General features: G+C 38.0%; 1 protein-coding gene across 1 annotated transcript in view; it reads right to left on the bottom strand.

The window, feature by feature from the left end:
• INO80 (INO80 complex ATPase subunit) overlaps nt 1–19025 on the bottom strand; it is a 57965-nt gene extending 38940 nt beyond the window's left edge. The window contains exons 1-16 of the mRNA XM_048308363.1: nt 18981–19025; nt 16780–16965; nt 15345–15511; nt 15181–15248; nt 14074–14235; nt 12223–12343; nt 10769–10983; nt 9704–9757; nt 8039–8242; nt 6599–6794; nt 6342–6409; nt 5823–6032; nt 5152–5232; nt 3927–4022; nt 1288–1347; nt 555–697 (exon numbers count right to left, since the gene is read on the bottom strand). Of these exons, the coding sequence (XP_048164320.1) occupies nt 555–697; nt 1288–1347; nt 3927–4022; nt 5152–5232; nt 5823–6032; nt 6342–6409; nt 6599–6794; nt 8039–8242; nt 9704–9757; nt 10769–10983; nt 12223–12343; nt 14074–14235; nt 15181–15248; nt 15345–15511; nt 16780–16922 (1988 nt within the window). The 5' untranslated portion in view covers nt 16923–16965; nt 18981–19025. The remainder of the gene's footprint in view (nt 1–554; nt 698–1287; nt 1348–3926; nt 4023–5151; nt 5233–5822; nt 6033–6341; nt 6410–6598; nt 6795–8038; nt 8243–9703; nt 9758–10768; nt 10984–12222; nt 12344–14073; nt 14236–15180; nt 15249–15344; nt 15512–16779; nt 16966–18980) is intronic.
• Between the last annotated feature and the right edge of the window lie 5731 nt (nt 19026–24756).

Genomic DNA, 24756 nt, shown 5'->3' with positions numbered 1-24756 from the left:
TGGGAAAGCAATTGCAAAAGTAAAGACGGACAAATCCATTACTTGAAAACAAACAGAAAATTTTCTGGCATAGAGTCTCATGACACAGATTGGGCTTTATTGCAGCCAACAGTATTCATGGGGTTCTGACCTTCATTCACGTCTGGAAGTGCCACTGAACAAGGAATCAAAACACTGCATTTAATGGAGCCAATATAAGCAATATAAGCTAAAGACTACAGACCATTCACCAGGTGGAATTTTGTGAGTAGTCAGGAGGGAAAGTGAACAGCGTTTCAGTGTTTTGTTTAACTCTCCTGTACTCTATACAAAGTTTCTGCTCCACAGCTATTTTTTAATTATATTTTACATATCTGGAAAATCTAAATGCAAAAAACGTAATGAATCAATCCAGAGTCAGAGAGTTATATAGATATTTAACTAGGTTAGGTACTTAAGGGATCTTATGTGTGTCAATCTTAACTTCTATAAGTTTATTTCCTCTTGATGCTTTCTTGATATTCCTCCAAGAGGCTGATGCAGAGAGAAGACTTTTGTTCCAGTTAGTTTATTACCTGGAGCTACTCTTGAGTGCTTGTGCTTCATCCAGCACCATATACTGCCACTTCACTCGCTGGAAATACTTCACATCCTGCACTACCAGCTGGTAACTGGTGATTACCACATGGAAAGGAGCATCCTGAGTATACAATGTCTTCTGTAACCACAAAAGGAGAAACAAATGCCCCACACAATGTGAATACATGGTCAAGAGTTCACTGTCATTTCAGAATTCTGTTTTACAATCTTCTCATTACTACTACACTTTCCTCAGCTGACTTTCTAAATTAATTATATCACAGTTACTCAACTAGTGGACCTGGACTTCAGCCCTTGAACAATTTCAGACGCTTCTTAACATGCAAGACAAGACCCAGGTACTGAACCCTACAAAATGCTATTGTTAAATCAGGAACAATCTGACAGGCCTGCAGGGATTCTGGATTACGGCACCCTGAGTTAGGTTACTCAAACAGAATAAACAGTCCTTGACACCAAAACTTCCTGCTTCATTTACAGAGCTCTAGTTCCTTCATCTCAGCTCCAGACTGCATTGAATTGTCCTGTATGGTATTGCTGTTCAGCACAAGAGAAGTCTTCCACCTCATTATCTTAATGAAAATGCTACTACAGGGATGAAAAAACTCTGCATCCACACATCGTTTAGTTTGGTGACGTGTAGCAACAGGCTTTGGTTTACCCAGCACAGAGAAAGATGGCCAAAGCACACGTTCATGCTGGTATTACCTGACTCCAGAACTTCCTGATCACCTTTCTATCATGAGGATTTCCCCAATAAGGTAGCACCTGCAACAGTAAAATAAATAGAAAGACATTATTTTCAAACAAAGACACCAGCTCTAAAATTTCATCATCTGTAGTCTACAAAGTGACATATCTCTTTCTCCAAAACAACAAAAAGGGAAATCATCTTTTTCACCACACAGAAAAACCAGAAAGCATTTAAAAATACTTTAAAACAGAGCATTCCAGGAAAATGTATCAAGCAACTTGTGGCCTGATCAAGCTACGCTGAGAATCTACAAATGCCCATTAGCATGTTATACCTTCTAGCTAGGCTTTTCTAAAAGTTAAAAATTATACTTCGCTTATGTAAGAAAGAGGTCTGCACTTAATTGCTACAGTTAAACTTAGAGGACTAGAAAGCTTGTTGTCCTGTTTAACAACCCCGTATTTTGTATTTCAGAACTGACCCCAAAAACCTGAGATGAAGTTAAAATGTCTGGCCTGGATATATTTAATATAAGAATTTTAAAAGCAAGCACTACTGCCAGAGAAATCTGTTAAACTATCTACCGTTCAAAATGTCATGGGTCCTATTACTCAGACCTCTGCAGAGCATCGATTCCTGCCACCGGTTAATAACATTGTACTGCCATCTCCTGCCTGATGGAAGGACTACAGTCAGCTAACACTGGGAGGTCTGGGAGGGAGGAAGAATGCTGCTTTCTGAGGCGGTAAAAAGTCCTACAGCTTCAACTGACAGGTTCCAAAAGCCTTTAATCGAATATTCTTCCTACTGTTCTAAAATAAGGATGCTTGCAAAAAAAACAGATGGATCGAGAAGTGATTTGTCTTTTAGTTTACATATTCTGCCATGGACATAAATTCACTGTGATTTACTACAAGCAAAATTGACTGCACACTTCTGTTTGATTAGAGGCAGAAAAAAAAACTGGTTGAAGAAGATTGATCGAAGTTGTAAACATGTGACAGTAAGTTTAGAGAATTTCTTTTTAAAACATGTTTTGTTCCATGAATGAGGTGAACATTGGCATGCAGTAAGATCAGCATGCGAAAGAACAGCTATACAATGATATAAACAGTTTGGGGTTTAAGTCAAAAAAGAGGAAACTATCTTTTCACAAGCATCCTGACTGCATTTTTCAAACATTTTCTGTATTTCATTCCTGAGAAGGAGAAAGCATAAACAGTTGCTTGCCTATTCTATATAATGAATTGATCAAAGGAAGTGAGAGAAAGTATATAGAATGTCCAACAGCTCTCAAGTTTTCTAATCAAGAGCCCCTATTATTTTGGGCTATGAAAATACATGAACAGATTATTTTTAGGTTGTTTTGGGGTTTTTTTTCTGAGTACCTCCTCAATAACAGAAGTGTTTGTATTTCTTCGTTAGTTGCTTCAAAGGCTCAATAATGCCATTTTATTCCAAAATATAAGTCACTTGAATAATCTAGTACTGAACTGTGCTCTAGCACAACTTCTCCTCATGCAGATACCTCAAACTATACACACCTTCAACCAACAAAAGTCTCATGAGGGATCTCTCTATTTGGTAAAAGCTAACTCCTTTAACACTGCCCTGCCCCAGATCAAGAAATCAAATATCACCTATAGTAATACTTTCAAGTTTTTTTTCCTGCACTTATTTAAGTAGCCAAGACATTCAAACAATTAGCCTGATGTTACTGGTATACTGGTTGCTCATAACTAGGCGTCTTCTACTGTTTTCTGTAAAAAGGAAAATCTGATGTTTAAAAAGAACCCAATCAAGACTTCTTCATATCAAAGGTTACTGTGTTAACAACCCAAATACTTAAACTGTGATCTGTTCCTCTTCGCAGGTGTAACTGCAACTTCTGACACTTTTGTCTATCATGAATTCTGGAATTCCAGCACTATTTTAGCAGTACACATTTATTTTCAAATTTTCCTTTGCAACACTTCAACGTTTTCCAGTGGGAGACAGGTAAGCAGCTTGTTTTTCAGTAACTGGTAGTTCCTTGCTTTCTAATTTACTATTTGCTATTTCTATTTACTATGTTTTCGCATTCACAATATACCTGAAAAACTCAATTTGTTTTCTTCTAATCTTTTTGTTCTTATCTATTTGTGCTTCATTTCTCTCCTTTTTGTTATTAACTTGTATGTCCATGGTTGTTCTGTTTTTCTGTAACAACTACATTTTGCCTCCCTCTCACCTGTTTAGAGTTTGTTCACATACAATCTTTATCTGACTCAAATTCATATGAATGACTGAAAACACAGCTCTAACCCTAAAGACATTATATAAAACTTGGTATGTAATTCCTGGTTCTGCTGCCAGACCCATATGTTAAAATTATACATCCACTTGCTGACCTACTACAATTCCTTACTGAGAAGGTGTCTTTAAGCTGATGCAAAATGAAAATCATGTGATTAAAGTAAGAATATTTTTAAGCCCTAGATAATTGAACACTCCAGAAAAAAACAGGATGATGGAAAAAAATATCAGAAACAGGCTCATTACAGAGTTTCATATTCCAAGGTCAGTAAGCACCCAGATGTGACACAGAACTCAGGAGAACAAAACGGTTTGCTCTTGAGAAAACAGAAAGAACTTCCTTGGACACGTTTATTACCTTAAATTTAGGTACAAATCTGGCAAACTCCTGGTGCCAGTTGTTCAGTGTAGAGGCAGGTGAAATTATTAAAAAAGGTCCCCAGATATTCTCCCTCTGGAAAAAACACATAAAAAATTAAATTAAAAAAAAATAATTGAACGGAACTGATATAGAGATGGTTTGATAGGGCTTTACATCTACTGAATGACAGTGGCTACACAAGAGGGACCTGTATGCAACCTAGCAAAACTCTCCCAGCACAGCAGGGTGATACAAAATCAGAGCAGATCTAATGTTTAACCAAGACTTATTTCATAACAGTGAAGTTGTTCCCAGAACAAACTCCTTTGTTTCTGAGAGTGGCCACCTTCACGTTACAAACAGCCCCTGTCATATTCATAAGGAAAAGAACTTCAGATGGCATTGAAAAGCTTTGCTCTGCCACATCACACATTACTCTGGTGAACAACTGAGCTGATCCATTAATATATTAGCAGTTACAAGCTTGCCCTCATAAGGGAGAGGCAGGAAAAATAAAGCTGTGTGTAACCTTCCAAAAACCTCAAGGTGCAGCGTCACAGGGAGACAAGCTTATCTTCTTATTCCTTCCACAGAGATGAGCTTAAGAGCCTTCAGCTCTGCATACCTTTACAGTATTTTGGCCAACACTACCAGGAACATAAAGAAATGCACACAATTGTCACTTGGTCACTAGTGCAGCTAATTTTGCTTCTAGTATCCCTTCATTGATATGTCCTACCTAGGGCAACTGACTTGACTGCAACCAACCTTTATTTCTTTGAAATAAATGTACATATTTCTGCATGAAGAAGCAAGTTCCTGTTGCTTACTTTGTTTTGTTTGTCTGCCCTGGCACAGAAGAATCACTATGCTTCCTAAAAAACCCCACTGAAATATGGAAATTAATGCTAATTGTCATGAAGCTCGGAATTTGAGCCCTTTGATATATAAAACTCAGTGAACCATCAAGTGTACAACTTGTTCTCTCCTGAGGCTTTTATATTCAGTGCAAGTGAGAAGATAATACTCTCTGAATAAATGAAAACTCTGAAGTACAGACATACACACATATTTACAACTATTTCAATGGCTCACTTGAAACAATGTATAAAACACTTTTTAAGACATTTAAGCTTTGTAATCCAAAATTCATTTCCAACATGTGAAAAGTATGCATCTTCTATCGAGCAGACTACCCAGGAACAAGCTATAATCCACCTACCTCAGCCAGATGTGCAAGGAGAGCAATACTTTGTACTGTTTTACCCAGACCCATTTCATCTGCCAGGATCCCATTGATGCCCTGCAAAAGATCCATAAATAAACACCTTCACTTTACTACTTTTTAATCCACAAAGGACTGGCAGAACAGCTGCCACTAGATTTAGGGGGAACAGCCCCACTGTAACAACTCTGACACTCCGAAACTTTATCATCTCTTACATCTGCTCCTGAGAGGTAATTGGTCTCAACTGTATTTCTTTCATCCCTCAGTCCAATTCCTCCCCTAAGCCTCTCTGCACTTCATGATCCCATAGTGACCCGGGCACACTCATAAGGACAAGACTGCCTGCAGTTTACCAGCTGACCCAAGCCTGAAACAGTACACAATTCCAAACAGCAAAAGTCTCCTCCATGTATGATCTAAGTGATGAACAGTTGTACAAACCACACAAGAATACTGAACTCAATGCTCCATTCAAAGCTGTTATGTTCTAAATAATCAAGAACACTGGCATGCGGCCTACCTAGTATTTTCCTTTCTTCCAAATACATTAAAGATCAACTATAAACAGTCTATTTTTAAAAACAGGACATTCTTTTGGCCAACGTTACTCTACTGACTTAAATAATCCCAGAAGTTTTAAAAATTTGCAAGATGTACTAACATACCTGCTCATATAGGTTGGCCAGCCAATTCATGCCTTTCAGTTGATAACCTTTCAGTTTTCCATTGAAAATGGTAGGCTGTGGAATGTCTTCTCCTGCTCGAATAGATGGGTTTGCCAAACTGTAACTCTCTCCAAATCCAGTACCAGACTTGTTAGCAGCCCGTAGAGCAGCTGCCCGGCTCTCCTTTGCATCTTCATCAAATGATCTGGTCTAAACAGGAAGAGGAAGGTATGCATAAGATGGTGAATACATTACCTTATCAAGAAACTGTAAAGCAAAAGGCTTTACAACTCACATTAAGACACAATACTCACCAGAAACCATGAGAAAATGAGCCTGTTCCTATAGCCCAATCTTTATACTCTGGTTTTCTACTTGTTTAGCACAAAATGAATTAAATTCAAATCTGGCCCCCAGGATTAATCTATTTGACTTGGCTGCTATGAAAGATCCTGGTACTTTGGCCTCTGCCAATTACTTTGCTTTCTCTTCTACTTCATGGATCCAAAAAATACATACCCGGGCCTGATGAATCTGGTAAGCATCCTCAGCATTCTTCAGAGCTTGGGCCTTGTAATAGTTGCTATCTGAAAATAACACACCCATGTTAGAGCTCTGCAGCAGTAACCACCCAAACACGCAGATAAATCCCAGTATTTGCAGTAGTCCTTCTTGCAGAGAAGGATGTTGTGCTTAAAATTGTTAAGTTTGCACCATAACACAGTACAGTAAATTTCAAAAGAGTGCAAGGAAAGGACTATAAATGAATCACTTACCATAATCTTCTTGGGTGATGTTGACCACTACTCCTCCACCAATATCAATCTGCCTTTGGGTAGAGCTGTCCTCCAGTTTGCGCAGGATTTCCTCCTGTATCCCATCGTGTCCAATATCTCGTTTACGACTCATAAAATGGGCATATAATTCAGTTTGTGTAATCAGGAAGTTAAGTTTTCGCTGCTGTCTCTTAGCCTAAGAGCATTTACCGAAAACAGATGAAGGGGAAAAAAAGACAGGACAACAGTTCAATGTTTAAAATATAATTAAACAAAAGAAATTCATCTAATAATGTATCAACAACTAATCTATCTAGATTATATTAAACACACCACTGTGCTAAGTGCTACATTACTAGTTGCACATAAGAACACTGACCACCTCCATAAATATCTGTATTAAAATATAAAATTGTTGTAAATAAAAAATTCTTTTAAATTCAGTAATCATGACAAAAAACCATAATAAAAGAAAATTCAAATGTTTTGTTTACACTGAAGAACTAAAATATCAACAATAAATAGCAGGATTTTAGCGCTTTATAGTACAAGAACTCAGCAGTTAAGAAATGCTCTCATGGCAACCTGACTCCCACATTCTGTTACTTATTAGTAGAGGGAATTATGGTAGTACACATGAAATACATCAATAGGTACTACAGTTGAGATATTATCATCACTCAGCATTCAGCAAGACATTGCAGAAGCTCTGTTCACCCTTAGGCTCTGGCAAAAAATGCAACAGTTAAAATTTGTCTATTAATCTAAGTGAGCAGAAAACTTCACAAAATGCTTATGAATTTGCAAGAATAAGAGGAACACAATAAATACAAGCATAGTTTAAGCATAAAACTAAATATAAGGCATTCTAAAGATTCAACCTTTCCTCATATAAGGTATACCCATATAAAGTAACAACCACAGATTCACTAGAGAGCTTTTACAAGGAAACTTTCATAAATTCAATCCCTTTTACTCTGTAATGGAGTTCAGGAAGTTGTCAGTTGGCCAACAAAAAAGCAAGCACAGAAAAATTCTGTGACCCATACATAAATGGCAGTATCAGTTTACAGCAGTGGAAAAAAAGGACCAGAAAAAAATTCAATGTCAATGAAAAAGTGTCTTCCCTTCTGGACCCAGAAAGATGAACAAACCATCACAAAACATTGGCCCTTACCAACATTGAGCTGTGTATGTCTGTGAGACATGCACTGCTTCTCTAATTCCTTCCTCAATTTCACTCAATTATAAAGAATTTATGCAGTTCGAAGGTGTTTTTTTAATTACCTCTTGCTAACATTAGAAGAATTACGTAAAGAAAAAGAAGATGGCAGAACAAATAACTGAATTTCATGGCTTGGATTTAGAAACTCAAATTATCTAGTCACTTCTGTGTCTCCTCAGCAGATTAATTATCAGCAATCTGTTATTTTGCTATACCTCTCTCATCTCCTCATCCAGCTTGCGTTGCTCCAGAGCCTCCTTCTCAGCTCGTTTCCGATGCTCTTTTTCCACCTTTTCATACTTTTTCCAATAGAGAAGCATCTCCTTGGTGAGACGACGTGCTCGTGGTAGAGTTTCCTTACAGTTCTTCTGGGCTTGGATAGCAGCTCTACGTACCTCCCTCATGCACTGGTGGGCAAGCTAGACAGGAATAAGATTTGGGAACAGTGGCAAAATGGGCAGATTGTAAAGAAAGCCAGCAATAAACTTATCAGGATTTAATTACAACCAAGTCTGATCCTTCAAAAGAGAAAAAACTGTGATACTTTACTCAGCAGCAATGCTTCTGAAATGGCATGAGAGAATATGATCTTCCAAAAAAATGCTGAGATGATGGAGAAGACAAAACCTGAAGGCAGTTTCAGCATGGCATAATACTTAAAAGACTCATCTGAAGGATAGGTCCTTGAAAGGGACTCAGAAGAACAAAATTCAAGTCTTGCCTACAGCTCTGACTCACCTATTTTTTGACACTTTTCCGGAGTTATTTTTCTCACTTTTCAATAAGAATATACTTAATCCTGCAATAGCAGTATTGGTGGAACACAATGCTGTTCACATTAATACAAAGAAAAGTGAGGGAGCATTCTACAGTCTTGCTACCATTTCACAAAAAAACATAAGAAAATGTAATTTTTGTTCTAGTATAAATAAATTGATGTCATTGTCATAACGGTAAAAATTGCTGGGTTTTTTTGTTGTTTGTGACAGGTTATTTTCCTCCACTAAAATTTGCACATCAACAATTCTAACACAGATTTCAAATGATAAAATAAAGGGGAAAAAAAGCGGAATTTTAAAATCTGTTAAGTCCTACAACCAAGTTTCTTAAACATACACCAGCAAGTCCCATTTTCTGCATCCCATACAAAGAAAATGCTCCCTCTCTCAATAATGTATACACAGAACAGGAAATTTCCCACATCACCTTGTCTCTAACAATTCACAGTCATATACTTGATTACCTTTTTCATCATTAGCCATAGGAATGAATCAGACACTTGAGCATAACACTTGAAGAATGCTCAGAAAACTATTACCAAGTATTTGTAAGCAATGTTTTCTAGGTACAAACAATGCCACTTCTCAGAGAAGATGGATGAGAAGATGGATTGCTTTTGCAACTACTTAAGCCAAAAACTGCTTTATTTTTAATCTCAGGTCCTCTATATATTTATCTAAATTAAAGCACTTAATATTCCAAGAGCCCCTTTGATTTCAACCAGAATGCTTAAAGCCAGCAAGCTTTAGATAGTGAATAGACAGGCAGCTCAAAAGTCAAAGTGCACCAAAGCCACTAATGTACAGTATGAAAGATCAGTAAATTTAAAACTTACAAACTAAATCTTTTAAAAGCCAGAAAGCTCTCATGAAGAGAACTCATGTTGCTTGTTTCATCTGTTGCTTATGAAACAAGACAAAACGACACATCTAAAAAATTAAAAGCCCTATAATAAATGACAATTACTTGTATACAATGCTTTCTTCTACACTGCCCTGCTAGTATAGTCAGTATTGTAAGAAACAGAAGAAACATAAAGAGGTTACAGTTTGCTTATTATATGCAGTACAAGTAACAATATGAAACTAAACACCACCTACCTTTTTGCTGTTGGTAAGGAAGAGGTTGCGGGCTGAAGCTTTCTGTTTGTATGCCTGTAAAAGAACACCATTTGTAAATGAGTTAAAGGGTAATGGTTTCACAGTATTTTAAAAGATCACTATCTAGTCCTCAATAGGTACATGTGTCAACTTCAGCCATGCACAGTTTTATAACTGAGAATAGGTATTGTAAGTATTCTTCATTTTGACTGAAACAGCTTTTCATCCTTACATTACTGAAGGCATACATAAATGTATTCCCTCAAATCCTGGAGGAAGCATGCAAAACACCTCCTTTTTCACAATTGTTTCTTTAATTACTACTATTGCAAAGCAGGGTTCTCCCATTTTTATCACTGAAGCAAACAATATTTTCCACTCTTCTCCAAAGACATTAAGAATTAATGTAGATCATGTTCTTCACATGATCAAAATCAGTCTTTCGAAAAAATACAGTCTATCTCACTGTACATATCCTTTGTTTGGCTTTTAAGTTCATAAAGGATGATACAGTCATGACTTGCTTTAACTTCCTAGAATTCAAAGTCTGTTAACTGTGAACTCCAAAGAGCAGGTTCTAAGGTCCACTCAGACCATCTCAGAAAATTATCAACAGTGAACCCAGCTTTCTATTTCAAATGTGCCTGAAGCTTGTCCTGTAAACAATACAATACAATAGCTTGTTTCTGAGGTAAGGTTTGAAAAATACAGGTGATATGACTGAAACACTCCTTTCCTGAACTTTATGGTAAACCTAGATACTGGTTTGCTCTAGACTGCCATCCTGCAGATCAGTGTGAGCACCTGCTAGAGCTTACTGCACTTTTCATTGCCAAGGGTTGAATAGCCACGGCAAAACACTGCATGATCCATTTAGATACCACTGGTGATATTTCAACTACACGTTGCTTATGGATTACAGAATTCCAGTTGGGTCATTAATGACCAACAGAAAAACCAGGTCTCACTTTACTCTGTTTTTCTAAGTGCCAACTCCCCACTAAGTTAATTTTCTATTTCACTTTCTTGTATCATCACTGATCTACTGCCATTATCCAAGCTCACCTTTGGCAACTCCTTTTTAACAATGCTAAGCCACACTTTCCGCCGACGTGCATTAAGTTGCTCAATAGAAAAATGCTTTTTCTTGGACCCAGGTGGTGGTGTATCATGGGAAAACTTGGCAAAAACTTTGGTCTGGTGATGGTGGCGTCGTGGTGACTCCTCTGATGAGAGTTCTTCATCCCGTCTCCTCTTTTTCTTTACTTTTTTCAACTTGCCTGCATGGCAACAACAATCATAAAAATACATTTCTATTTTCTGGGCACATTTAGTCAGGCATCTTTCCTGAGTAAACTCTTCTAGTCAATTTGTATGTGGAACCAACAAAAAAGCTGAACTTATCCATGTTTGCCAATTCTGGTACAATTCATTTATACTATTAGATATTTCCTCACTACTTTATAATGGAAATATTTTCCTGGTTAATAGATGGGTGAAATGAAATTACTTCCACCCAGGGAAACATGCTTTGAGAGTTAAAATATCTAGAACTTGGTGCAATGTTTCTTGCTTTGTGGCAAAATTCTACTTAAAGCTATGTAAAGGTAAGACATTTAAAAGTGACAACATTATCATTTGGTACCATAAGTCTCAAAGCAAACTTCTTAACGAAGAGAAGAAAGCATTGAAAGAGACTGGCATGTTGTCATGTCATACCAGCCTTCAGACGAAACTGATACTGGTATCAGATATTAAAAATATTCACTGTGAGTATGCAAAATTATGGATGCTGCAAGATCAGTGGAGAAAAAAACCACCACAGTTAAAGGAATTTGCAAAAAGAAAGGAAGACAGCCTGAAATAACCCCTTTAAAACACAGCTCAAAGTAAAGTCCTTGCAGTAAGAGAGTTCACCTTACACTGACAGCTCGTAGCCTTCTCTACTTCCTTGCAGATTTACAACTACTGCCAGCCCAAACAAGAGAGGAAACTGTACTTCCTGGCAAAGTGCATCTCAGAAACTCCAGTTGTTACATCAGAGATATAATTCTATTTTAACTCATATCAAACATCAATTCCAAGTTCCCTCTATTTTCCAGAAAACACTCTCACTCCCTGTAACTTCCTGTTCACTAGAACTACATATTCAGGAAAAACTGCAGCAGGTACTGGGTAAGTTCTCACATTTTTCAAGGACCTACTGCGCTTTCAAAAAACTCTCGAGTAAACGGACCGTGATATGAAACAGTATTTATGGATTCCAAACCACTGAATAAGGTTCACAAAGAAAATCTTAAGCCCTGAACTCTCCAGTCACACACCTTTTTTCCACCCTAGCTTTCTAGAAGCCAGACAATAAAGCACAATATTTTCTGAAGACATTTTTCTTTGTCAGAACTTGGTATTCCCCTGCAAAACCCACAAGTTTTGAACATCTATGTTTAATCAAAGGAAATTATGCAGGAAAGAAGTTAAATCACAGCAGCAATTTCAAAACATGAGGTAAGTGACTTTACCTTTTATTTTTTTCTCTTCTTTAAACTTCTTTTTCTTAGGCCCTAGCAGGTGGCGCTGCTGCTCATAGTAGGGGTCGTAGGTAGAGAGTAGCCCCGCGCTGTAGTACTGGTACTGCTGCAACTGAAGGGTGAAAGTGAGCAGGTAACAATGACAGTCCCTAAACAAGCTCAGATCCTGAACATAAATAAGAGATCAGGAAATATGCAGTTCTCCATATTTTGCATTTGTTATCAGCATCAGAGTGTCTGAAGTGAAACCACTGCTCCCAGGGGTGGCCTCCAAGTTCTGCACAGGGAACCAAGCCCACCCAGTTAAGTAGGACGGAAGAGCAGGCAGTGAAGGTTGCACTTCCAAAACATACTGCTCTGTCTTTTCCACACAGGTGCTGCCCAGCAAGACAACACATTACATGGACAGGTCCAATTATGGACCTAGTATTTGTTTTGCTTGCATTCCCAAATTAAATACATGTTCTACTTTATCATTCCAAAGGATGTAAAAGGACAGGTTTAAAGAAAAGGCATTTAAAAGATTTCCACAACGACAAAAAACTTGAACACTCAGACCATCAAGTAAAAATATAGCTGCCACAGTACTTTTTCCCATAAATGATCGAAAAAGCCAGTATATTACCAGCATTATTCAAATGAAGTATTGAAGAATTCCACACAGGTTACATATAAAAAGGCAAATTAAAGACAATACAGCTCAGAAATTAACTGTTTAAAACCTAAGCATACTTTTAAGTTAATAGAAGATTTTTGAAAAGTGAGACCATGAGCGCAAACAAACTTTCTGAGATACGTTTCCCCCCACAACTCTGTACTGCTGATCTGACAATACACTGGTTACTTTCACAGGGTATTATTTCTTGCTAGTCTAGAAATTAATATTTGTGTAAAATCTAACAAAATTATAACCTGTGTAAAAATTTGGTGTATGAATATTCGTGTAGCTATCAAGTATTTCAAGAAACTAACACAATATTGGTTCAGAGCTTCACAAGTAAACAAAGGAAAGAAGCAGAGAGAAGCAAAGAGCTGTGCAGGAAAATATTTCTTCACTCTTCTGGAGAAATTTGAAAAGAAGATAAAACAGGAAGACAAATTTTAACTTCAGGCACATACTCTGATAACAGAATAGGATAACCTCCTTCATCTAAGACTTTCTGCTGCAATTCAAATCAGCAGCGAAAATTTCTGCAAGAACCCTTATAGTTCGAAGAAATATATTATTAGAATCAAAGCAGCTACAGAATTTGGCTTAATATTAAGAAAAATGCAAAAGTGCAGCAGGCTATTTTCTTCTAAGGGAAAGAAAGAGAATATAAGAAGAAAATCCAAAACAAAAAAAAAAGGTAAAAAAGAAAGAGTAAAGTAAAACCTCAAATCATGACAGAAAACAACAAGGTAGAAAACACCCTTTCAAGATTGTAAACACCACCTTACTATTCAACATTTCAGTGATGATATAAATACACTTGAATAGCAGTTACTACCTGTATTAGAATTTAACTTGCAGCATCTCAGTTTTCACATATATTTTGTATATATTATCCAAATCTTGCATTCTGACACCCAGTATTTGCCCTAGTGACTGGGACTGAGCACTGTTGAAGTTATATATAACATGTGCCAGTACTGACAGACTTGCAGCATCTTTCATTCTATGTATGTAATTGATTAAATAACCCTTGTCTAAAAGTGATGTTAGACAGTTACTGTCTACCAAATAAAAGTGTATTCTCCAGTCCCTGAAATGAGTTTTGATAAAAATGTAAGAGCAATTAAAATAATGCATTTAAAGGAAAGAATAAAAATCAATGAAATGTAAAAATTCTGGATTTTTACCTCTTTGTCTTTGCTATATTTACTTTGATGCAATTTCTTATACTTGTGTAATCGCAGCATATTGTGAAGTTCCTCCCTCGAAAGGGAAAATTCTTCTTCCTCCTCTCCATCCTCATCACTCGGTGAATCTGTGTCACTGGAATCATCACTCAGAAGGATACTCTAGCAAGAATAAATGGGAATTAATTTAACAATCCCAAGTCTCTGTACTGAATTGTTTATTAATGCAAAACACTCTTGAGCCTTTCCCTAATAAAGGAGTGTGGCCCAACAATGATACATAGCACTTACAAAGTGTCTTCCATCTAAAATGACTCAGAAAAGAGTTTTCTGAGGAGCAGACCTGTGTAGCAGTGAATTCAATACACATTTTCTGATTTGCAGGAAAGTAGTTTTCTGTTAGTTTGTGACAGTTACATCATTTTAGTCCACTTTGTTTGTTTGTGGTCTCAGAAAAGCAGCAGTGAGAAAAGCCAGGATAACAGTATGGGCATTTTGTGATGTGTGGTTTGCAGGTGCTTCCCTACCCCATTTGTAGTTTGTCCCGCTATTCTACCACTTCTATCTGCATCAGTTTCTGCAAGTTTGGCTCGTTTGACCTCTTGGCAACATGTTTTTGCTTACCTGAGATGGCTACAATACAGTGAAAATGCAAAGATGGCATAAAGCCACCATTCCACTCTCTTTTGCCATCCTCACTTTGAGACCTTGTACTTACCGAGCGCAACTTAAAAACAATTTTCAGATGAGTCCCAAATCACCATTTAATAAATTTTATAACAGATTAGTTTAATTTAGACAGTGTACTAAAATTAATTCAGGTTCTGAATGTATACTCACTGCCAAGTCTGCCACTAAACTGCATTCCCAGGTGACACTCAAGATGATCTGCTCCATAACCTTTCATGGCACCAAGGACAGGCTGACAGCTCTGTAGTTCCCGAGATCCTCCTGCCAGCTTTTCTTGCAAATAGGTGTCATGTTTGCAAACTTTCAGTCAACTGGGACCTCCCTGGTTAGCCAGGACTGCTCATAAATGAGTAAGAATGGCTAGATGTGTAACTACTCACAGATTCCAATAGCTGCATTTCTTTCCAATATTCTTACCTTCAGCCACTTTCTGCTTTTCTTCAGTTTGGAAAAATTATACAAGCTCCCTTTTTCAGACTTTGGTTCTGTTTAGAGAAAAAATAAAAAATAAAGTTCTTAAGAAATAATGCTTTTCCATCCTAACCTAAAGAAAGCAGAGATTCAACCTACTACATGCCTACCTGGCTGGAGTACTCCATTCAGGGAATGTGTGTTCAGCGTCCCAGAATTCCCTGCTCCAGAAGGCTCTCCAAGCAAGGTGTTTGGAGGCTCTTCCTTAACTTGCATCAGGGGATCCCCAGACTGAGGCAGCAAAGGATTGTCATCCAATCCATCTTCACTCTCATCACTGCAAGAAGATCCATAATACAGTGACAATGACAGGAAAATACTCAAAAGATGCCCATCCAACTTTCTTACATGTGGGCACTTGTCTAAAGGTTTGAGAATTGAGACAGCTTCAGATGTAATTTCACACATCAGAAATATTGCTGTCAATAATTTCCCATTAACCCCTTAGCAATAGTTAATCATCAGATCAGCCTGGCTATACTATCAAACCGTACCTCCAGTCTTTAACTAGGTATCTAGTTTTAGAAGCATGAATTAAGCAAGTCAAACCAAAGCACAATATTGTCATACTCATTGGGACATGTGAGAAATGTAGCTATACCTTTTCTAATCCTTGTGAGGGTCTTATTACATGCTTGTAAATATACCTGTTATCTGTTGCCCATTCAGTTACCAGTTCTGTAACTCTACAATTCCAATGAAATTAAATATGTAATTGTTTTGGGACAGAAACATACCTTGATGATGCCTCATTGCAACAATTTACACAAAAATTCTGCATCTGACAATAGTCTTTCTATTTTCTTTATGACCAAAGGCTGTAAGTGTCACTGAAAGTCTACTTAGGGTTTCCTCATCCTACTTTTTGCAGACAAAGAGAGTTTTGGCCACTCAGCTACAAAAAAGAGCTTTAAAACATTGTGCTAATTCATACACGAGCTGGTAACACACTGTATTATCACTATGAACCGAGAGAAGCACAGTTCAAAATCTTTCATACAATCACAAAATATCCCAAGTTGGAAGGGACCCACAAAAATCATGAAGTCCAGCTCCTGGCCCTGCACAGGAATCACACCAAGAATCACGCCATGCGCCTGAGAATGTTGTCCAAATGCTACTTGAACTCTGTCAGGCTGGTGCTGTGACCACTTCCCTGGAGAGCCAGCTCCAGCGCCCAGTCACCCTCTGGATAGAGAACCAGAGTGGTGGTGCATTTCCTAATAAACCACCTAAATCTCTCCTGATAAAACTCCATGTTATTCCCTCAGGTCCTGTCAGTGGTCACCACAGAGAAGAAACAGAAAAGCTTTGTTTCAGAACTCAAAGCTAATGCTAGATTTATTATTAAATTTAATAGCATTTTTTAGATTTCCTCTTCTCTAGGCTGAACAATCCAAGTGACCTCTCCTCCTTTAAAGCAGAAGAGTTTCTAATGAACAAATCACTAATAAATTCTTAATATGGTGTTGGCTGGGAACAATATAATAAAAATGCCTGTCTTTCCTTGGCATTCCCAAGGGAAAGTGGAAAAGCTTTTGGTACCTGGATATACTCCTGTTAAAGATGGCAGACGTCTGTCGTAAGAACTGATCCAGTTGCAGAGCTTTTTCCAGGTATTGCAGATAGAGGGGTTTTGCCAGCTCTGAGCAGCTGCCATCCTCCCTAGCACCCAGCTCTGAGGCCATAGAACAAACTTCTCCTCATGCACAGGTGCCTCTGAACACACAGCTGTAAAAAGAAACAACGGCCATCAGCAACACAACTCCTCTGAAAGGAGCAAACTTGGGGAGCAGACAGACCTACCAAGGCAATTCTGGGCAAAAGCTTAAGTTGCAGTTAATAGGTATAGTAAACAGAAATTTTCATTCAACTTTCCACCACAGTACTACCACAGCCAAAAACTAGATTCTTAGTTTTCTGGTTTATGACTCTGTAATTGCTGTTTCATAGGAACAAGCACTGTTTTAACCTAGTATGATAATCCAAGTGGTGACATAGAAATGCGAAGTATTGTGAAGACAGTCCTCAAGCATGTAAAATAAGCTTTCATCATTATTAAAGATAACATGTTTTACCCTGAACAGAGGGCATATATATATAAAATAACTTATTCCAAAAAGGAAGAATTACTAAAAATATTATTCCTCTGTTGTTTTTACCATTCCATTCACAGCTGTAGTCTACTGAATACTTGTAATATTCCTCCTTTATCTTAAAGCAATGCTACTCTTTCAGCACTGAAAATACAGCTGTTACCTGTTGGCAAACAAGCTACAAATACTTGACCAAAAACCCTTTAATTCTAAAGTGCAACTGTTATTTTATTAAAGAAAAAGTAACACATAAAAAGCAATTTTCAACACACTTATTAATATTTAAAAATTTAGAACATATTCTAGCATTATGTTTTTCAACTAGTAAAAATTGTCCACCTGATTTTATTTTTTTTTATTTCTTCTCTGGATTTAAGATTCTTAATAAAGCCAAATGCACCCCCCTGCAATATTTGCATACTACATATTCTAAAAACAAAGCTATCAAAACATTTTATTGCTCTGTCAACTGTGGTTTTCTCTTCCTTCAACTACAAAGGATGTCATAACAACTGTTACAGTAATAGCTCCGTCAACTGAAATTTTACTTTTCTTTGACTATAAAAGATGCCATCACTGTTATAATAATAGTGAGAAAGATACACGATTCCCAAAGCCAGAGTTGTCACTGTATAAATGGAAGTGCTGTCAAGATCTTAAATATTTACTAATAAATAAATATTCTGGTGGAGGACAAAAATCATAGAATGGTTAGGTTGGAAAGGCCCTTAGAGAACATCTAGTTCTAACCCCCCTGCCATTGCCAGGGACACCTCTCACTAGAACAGGTTGCTCAAATTAAAACCAGTCAGACTTAGATTAATTGCTCTTCTGAAAAATTATTCTGGTTTCTATCACTTCTTAAAAATACCACAAAACCTGAAGCAAACTTCACATTAATTTATTGCAAGACATTTTATATTTGTTCAGTTATTAAATCAGTGACTAAATGGTTTTATGCTTATGTAAGTGAACATGCAGATTGGGTATCCAATCTTGAAGTTGTTCTCTCTTCACACAGACAGGTCCAAAACCCAGTGTTTAACCTTCTCTAAGTCTTTTATTCTCCAAAATTGCAGAACAGATTCAGAACTTCTGAAATTAAAATAAACTATTATAAGTGATTCTCACCTTAACACTAATGGCTGTGGTAGAACAAGAGCAAATTTTATTATTTCTTAATAAATACTGAGCCTTGAGTTAACATCCTCACCCAGAGAGAATAACCAATAACACACAGCATTTGTTAAACAAGGTAACAGCTCTGATTTAAAAATTATTTTTAGACTGAAGCTTTCTACATATTAATTCTTACATACCTGATGGCAATTGAATGACTGACCTCTGTCAACAAACACTTATTTCCAGCAGAACTTAGCAGAACAGCACCTGAAAGCTTTTCCTATGATAAGGGTAGTAAGATGTACATTGTTCAAGCAACTTTCACCTATGTATGTCATAGTACTTAACAGGCATTTGAAACCAAACCAATCAACCAAAAAACTGAAATCAAGAACTGTCTTCCAAGAAAGAGAGCTATGAACCATAAAATCATTTAGGCTGGAATTCTAGGATCATCAAGTCCAGCTGCTAATCCAACACTGCCAAATCCACCACTAAACCATGTCCCCAAGTACCACATCCACACACCTTTTAAATACCTCCAGGGACAGTGACTCAACCTCTTGCCTGGGCAGCCTGTTCCAATGCTTGGCAACTCCTTCTGTGAAGAAATTAAGTAAAAGGGTTAAAAAATGAGAGGAAACATGAAACTTGTGTCTGTAATGGAAGAGATCATTCATGAGGTGGTAGAAAAGGACACCTTGAAGGTGAAAGGGGTTTTCCTTCTGAGCACCAGTAAAAATTACATATATTACAAGAGCAAAAATCTATCCCTAGTAGCATAGCAAAAAAAGTAAGGTGATTCCTTTTATCATTCCATTTCAAAATGTATCTATCAACAACAGCATGTATTATATTAACATGGTTAACTCAGAACAACATGGCATCTTTCATCTGTCTGTTCTTTGCAGAAAACCACATTCCCGAAACTCAACATTTAGTGGCATTACCTGTCCTCTGGGCACTCTGGGGGGAAAAACATGCCCCAAAGGGCACAAAGCACACAGGATTTGATTTGGATTCACTGCCTCTGAGGAACCTAACAAACCAAATGTACTCTACTGCCCCACAATGAGCCTTGCCCTCACAAAACTACACAAGTTTAAGAGCAAAATAAAGGTGAAGAATTAAGATAGATTTGAGGTCAAGTTCTTAATTGCAGGATAGCAAACAGGCCAGAGGAAAAATCAAACACAATCATCTTCCTGATCCAAAATGACTAACTGGATGTTATTCTTTCTGCCCAGACACACTTGCCTAAGCACTGGTCTACGTGGATCCACCAGACTGGATCAGTGCCCCTGCCCCAGTGGTGCTTATCCAGCTCCCTGCTCATATAGTTTAGCAGATAACCCATCAGAAGGCTATTTCTTTACTTGTAGGATATAAATGACCCTAGGAAAAGAAGATGCTCACAGATGTGTTTAGTAAGTAGAAAACTAATATATTTTCTCAGTAGTGGCTCATTGCTACTGCACAGGGTTCCCACGCAAATATCAGAGCAAGTGGTAGTATCTGTCTGCACTGACTGCAGTAACTGTGAAGGGGAGGTTGCATTCCACACTTCAACACATTAAAACCCCTTGTTGTGTACAGTGCTGAGCAGGTACACACTTACGTGCTGAGGACCTGTCTTATCCTTACATTTTTTCCAATTATCTATGTTTTTAAATATTACTTTCCAGATCAAGAAACCTTGTATGTCCGTATTTAATAGAGTCCTCCTTGACCTGACGTAGTATATGTACTCTACATTTCACCCATATAAAAAGACAGGTTTTTGCTTGTCTTCCTATTTTAATTGCTCCACAAGGCTCCTGTACATACAACATTAATTACTCCTGTCCTCAAAACAGTTACTGGATTGTATCCTGCCTACCAAATAAACAAATAAGCACAGGAGAGCTTAACAATATCCTTAAAATGTATTTACAATGCCCAAAGAAATTTAGTAAGTGTTACACAAGCATACTGAATAGTGAATTTAATTCAGCCTTTCATTTATTTATATGCTAACAGTCACAGAGTGCTTCTCTGCTGATCAAAGTAATAATACAGAAGGCTAAGTGACAGATAATTCTTCATTCTGCATTCTTTCAATTCCACTCTAGGTTTTAAGAAACAAAGATTTACAATAGCAAAAACTTCTTGAACACTGAAGTGAGAGAAGATAGGAACAAACAAATGAGAGGCACACAGCCTGATCCACTACTGTATGTAACTGTTTACAACATCACCATCGTACTGCTTCCGCAGATTTACATGGTGACAACATTCATTCCAGTTTTCTTTCACATTTTTGAAAAAAATCTATCCTTTTGCTTACTCAGTTTAAGGACAAAACACAGATTTTTGAAAATATTTCATTACTGATGATAACATTTAAGTAAATACTTGTATGTTACAGGGGCAAAATGAGCAGAAGCTGCAGAGTAATCCTTGTGCCATTATGACTTTCTTATCAATATATACCAATTTTATGTTAAGTTTCAGTATCAAATTCAATAGCTATTTGCTTTCTCCCTTCCTTTCCCCTAGAGTTCTAATAGTTTAAAAAAACAGCATTTAGAAATAAATAGCTTTTGCACTGCCTGGCTGGCACTTTGAATCTTCCAGCATTCTTAATCAGGAGTTCACACTGAAGCCATTTAATTGTATCATGTGGACAACTGAATTATTAAAAGCACTGGTAAAATATCAGCAGGAATGTAGTAACTTCATGCAAATAACTTTCATAATAATTGTATTTTTTTAATATCCAAGTTCAGTTCTGAAAGAGCCTTCTTTATCCTGTTTTAAATCACATTGCTTAGTTCAATGTTAATGTAGGCATGGGGTTTCTTCCCTCACTCTTGTTTTCTTTAAGTCTACCCATTATAGCATCCAGTCAGTAAGTAAATATCCAGGACTGGAGAAGAATCCTCCAATGACATTTTCTGAGAGCATTTAGGTTTTATAACAAGGTTTCTAAATTTTATGCCCACTGGCCTGCACCAACCAAACAGCAAAACCGTGGTCTCCTGAAGCAGCTGAGCTTTAAAAGTAGTCTCCCAATTTAAACAAATATCCACTGCATATTTCTGAATGGAAGTCCAGCAAGCTTTTCCTGGGTATCACCCAGGAACCCTGTAAGTGGTAACTGCAAAATTTGGCTGTTGTGCCTAGCTGCAAGCGGGATGCGGTTTGCTTTGCAGAGCTGTTTGAAACAGTACTTTTTCATTCAGGAGTTTCTTGTGTTATTTCCCTTCAGCAGCTGCCACCTCTACACCTCAGATAAGGCCCAGAGGATTACTTTTTCTGCTCTTTATGACTCACATCAACCATCATAGAAAATAATGATAGCAACTCCACTCCTAGCTGAGGGCACATACACAAACACAAGCTGCCATTGAAGTAAAAAGTACTGGATTGCAGCTAATCCACAGCACCTCTTCTTAGCCTATGACAAATGCAAGGCAAATCAGGGAGGTAAAACTAATTCAGTCTCACCAGCGACACATTAAGTGCATGGATATGAAGTGTGATCAGCTGGCAGGTGAGCACCAATACTTTTCCAGTATTTCAGCCCACAGAAGTAGTTTCATTTTTCTACTCCATCCCATCACTGTAAGCACACTGACAAAACATCCATGTGGACAAAAACCTGAAATCACAGAAAGTATGTATTCCTCATTTATTTATAGCATTGAAGGTTTTATCCATAGTCCAGGATTAAGTGCTGCACAAGAATACAATCTTCTATGACACCTTAGTTGCCTTGCAATTTTAGCAGTTTTCTGGCTTTTTCCCACACATGGGTTTTTTGTGCTTTGCAATTTGACACCAACTTATTAAGACAGATTTTCTAAACTTATACAAACACCTAAAATACTTTTCCTTCTTGAAGAAATTGAGAAGTGAGACATACAGCTCTCATTGGAGCAGCAGAATTGTTCATGCTGTGAGATTTTCCGGTGGTAGTATCTCCAGAATAACTCCTGACACAAATACATATATATATATATATATCTATATATCTATATATATATATCTCCAAACAGAGGATTCACTCAGTCAAGGTCTGTGTGGAAAACGTACACTAGCATAGTAATAGCAGCTAGGCATATTTTTGTCAGACTTCTTTAGATGCATATAATCTCCAATAGAGAAAATTGTGGTGGTATCAAAAACTTGAAGAACTATTTTGCTTGAAGGAGAATTACATGCTCTCCTTTCCCTACTCACAGTTACACTACACTTTTACAGGTAACAGTACAGTTACACTAACAACCATTTCCCAGAGCTATATACCATGTTCTAAAGCAAAACATAATTCCCATATTTTTTTTTTTTTTTTTTTATGGGAGTGTCTTATATATAACTTGGATCTGTAAGACACTACGGCTTTTAAAAAAGCAAATATGATATTTCATATGAACCTAAAGCCCTCCACTAACCTCAAATTGAACAAATAAAATTCATGTTTATACAACTGAAGTCTGAGTTCATATCATTTGAGTTTGAAATTTAAAAAAGCCATTTTAATTGCTTTTCTGAGTAATGAAATCTAAGTAAACTAGATGCCTTACTTTGCTGTTTTGCTTTTGTGGTAAGGTTTTGTATTGTTTTCCAAGGAATGAGACAGCATTTCACTGATCTGTGTTCCACCTTTTAATCACTTTTAAATACAGAGAAAAGCCAGTGGGCCACTGGCTCTGGATTTTCCAATTCCCAAAAAACCCCACTTACAGATAGGGCCTAATGTATTATTTAAAAGAAAAACTATACAGCAGTGTATCAGAAGCATATACATAGTAAACAGCAGAATACCTTTAAACATACTGAACACAGAAGTTGGCATGTGAGAGCTCCACTTCCAAGTTTAAACTAGCAGAAAAACAAACCTAACTATTTAATTGTTCAATTAGAGTAATTCTTGTCCCAAAAGAGCAGTCAATAGCATTTATGGAGGCCTCTGAAAATGCATTTATACTCTCTGCTCCGTGCAGCAGCACCAACAGTTACCCTCACACTTTGCCACTCTGTAACACACAAAATAACAACTGCATGGATATTTTCAGTTCTGTTTGGTTTTTACTCCCTCCACCCCAGAAAACGAAAAGGGAACTATGTCGAAAAAAAGCTCTAAGAGGACTTTCCAGATAAACCAATCTCTAGCATGTAGTCTAGCCTGTCGAAGAGCATGCTTATTACAGAATTTACAGCTTATTGCATTATACCCAAATAGAACAAAACTTGCTCATTTGAACCGTCAAGAAATAGGAGGCAGAACTTTCAGCAATTTCAACAAAGACACATGTGAGAAATAAACAAGATAAGAATTACAGGCAATATCCTTTAGTACTGGAAAAAGGTTCAAGCTCCAATTGTATTTCTTGTACTTTTCCCTCACCATCTTATCAGCCTCTCAGTATCACAACACTCTTACACATACACACTAAAGGAGTGACAACACAAGTGATTCGTGTAAGTTAAAAAATATGTTGGTCACATACATATAGGCAAATCAGATGTGCTGTACAAATCCCTGCAGATTTGTTTGCAAGAGAGGAAACTAAAACTCGAATTATACACATTTCACTATAAAAATTTAACTTCACTTGCACCATTTTCTTCATGCAAAGGCGAAAATAAACTAAGTGATTTTTTTATTATCTGCAACACCGCAGAGGGGGAAATTTTCCACAGAATACCGGTAACAGCATCAGAATGTACAACGCTAAATCATTAACAGAAATTCTATTGAGTCACACACAGAAATTGCACTAGGCTACCTGTTTGCAGTCAAACAGGAGCAGACTTTACAGCGCAGCTTTAAAGAAGTGCGCATTCACCAGCGCAAACACAGCACTGAACTACGTTTCATGTACACCCGGGAGACGCTTTCCATCAACAACGCCACGAGTCTGGCAGGCGGCCCCTTCCTGCAGGTGCCGGTGGCTATTCCGGGGGCGCTGGGGCAACCGCGGCCTCGGCCCCCGCCCCGTCGGGCCCTACGGGCAGCGCCGCGACACGCGGCCTCACGCGCAGGGGAGGGGGGCAGCCCGGCCCGGCCCTGCCGCGGCTCCCGGGGCGGAGGCCGCGCTCTGACGGCACCGGAGTTGGGGGGAGGAGGTGGGCGCGTTCCCGCAGGCGCGCCCCCGCAGGCGGCGGCGGGCACGCGCTGCCGCCGGTGACGCGGCGCTCCCGGCCCGGCCGCGCCGCCGCCCTCGCCGCGCGTCCCCCCCCCGCACCCCCCGCCCGCGCCTCGCGCACGCGCCACCGCCCGCACGTGCGCCCGCAGGTGCGCGGCGGCGCCCCCGCC

Source organism: Corvus hawaiiensis, chromosome 6 (genome assembly GCF_020740725.1).
Source record: "Corvus hawaiiensis isolate bCorHaw1 chromosome 6, bCorHaw1.pri.cur, whole genome shotgun sequence".
Lineage (NCBI taxonomy): Eukaryota > Metazoa > Chordata > Aves > Passeriformes > Corvidae > Corvus > Corvus hawaiiensis.
Note: the sequence above shows the minus strand (reverse complement) of the source record. Positions and strands in the feature narration are given on the sequence as shown.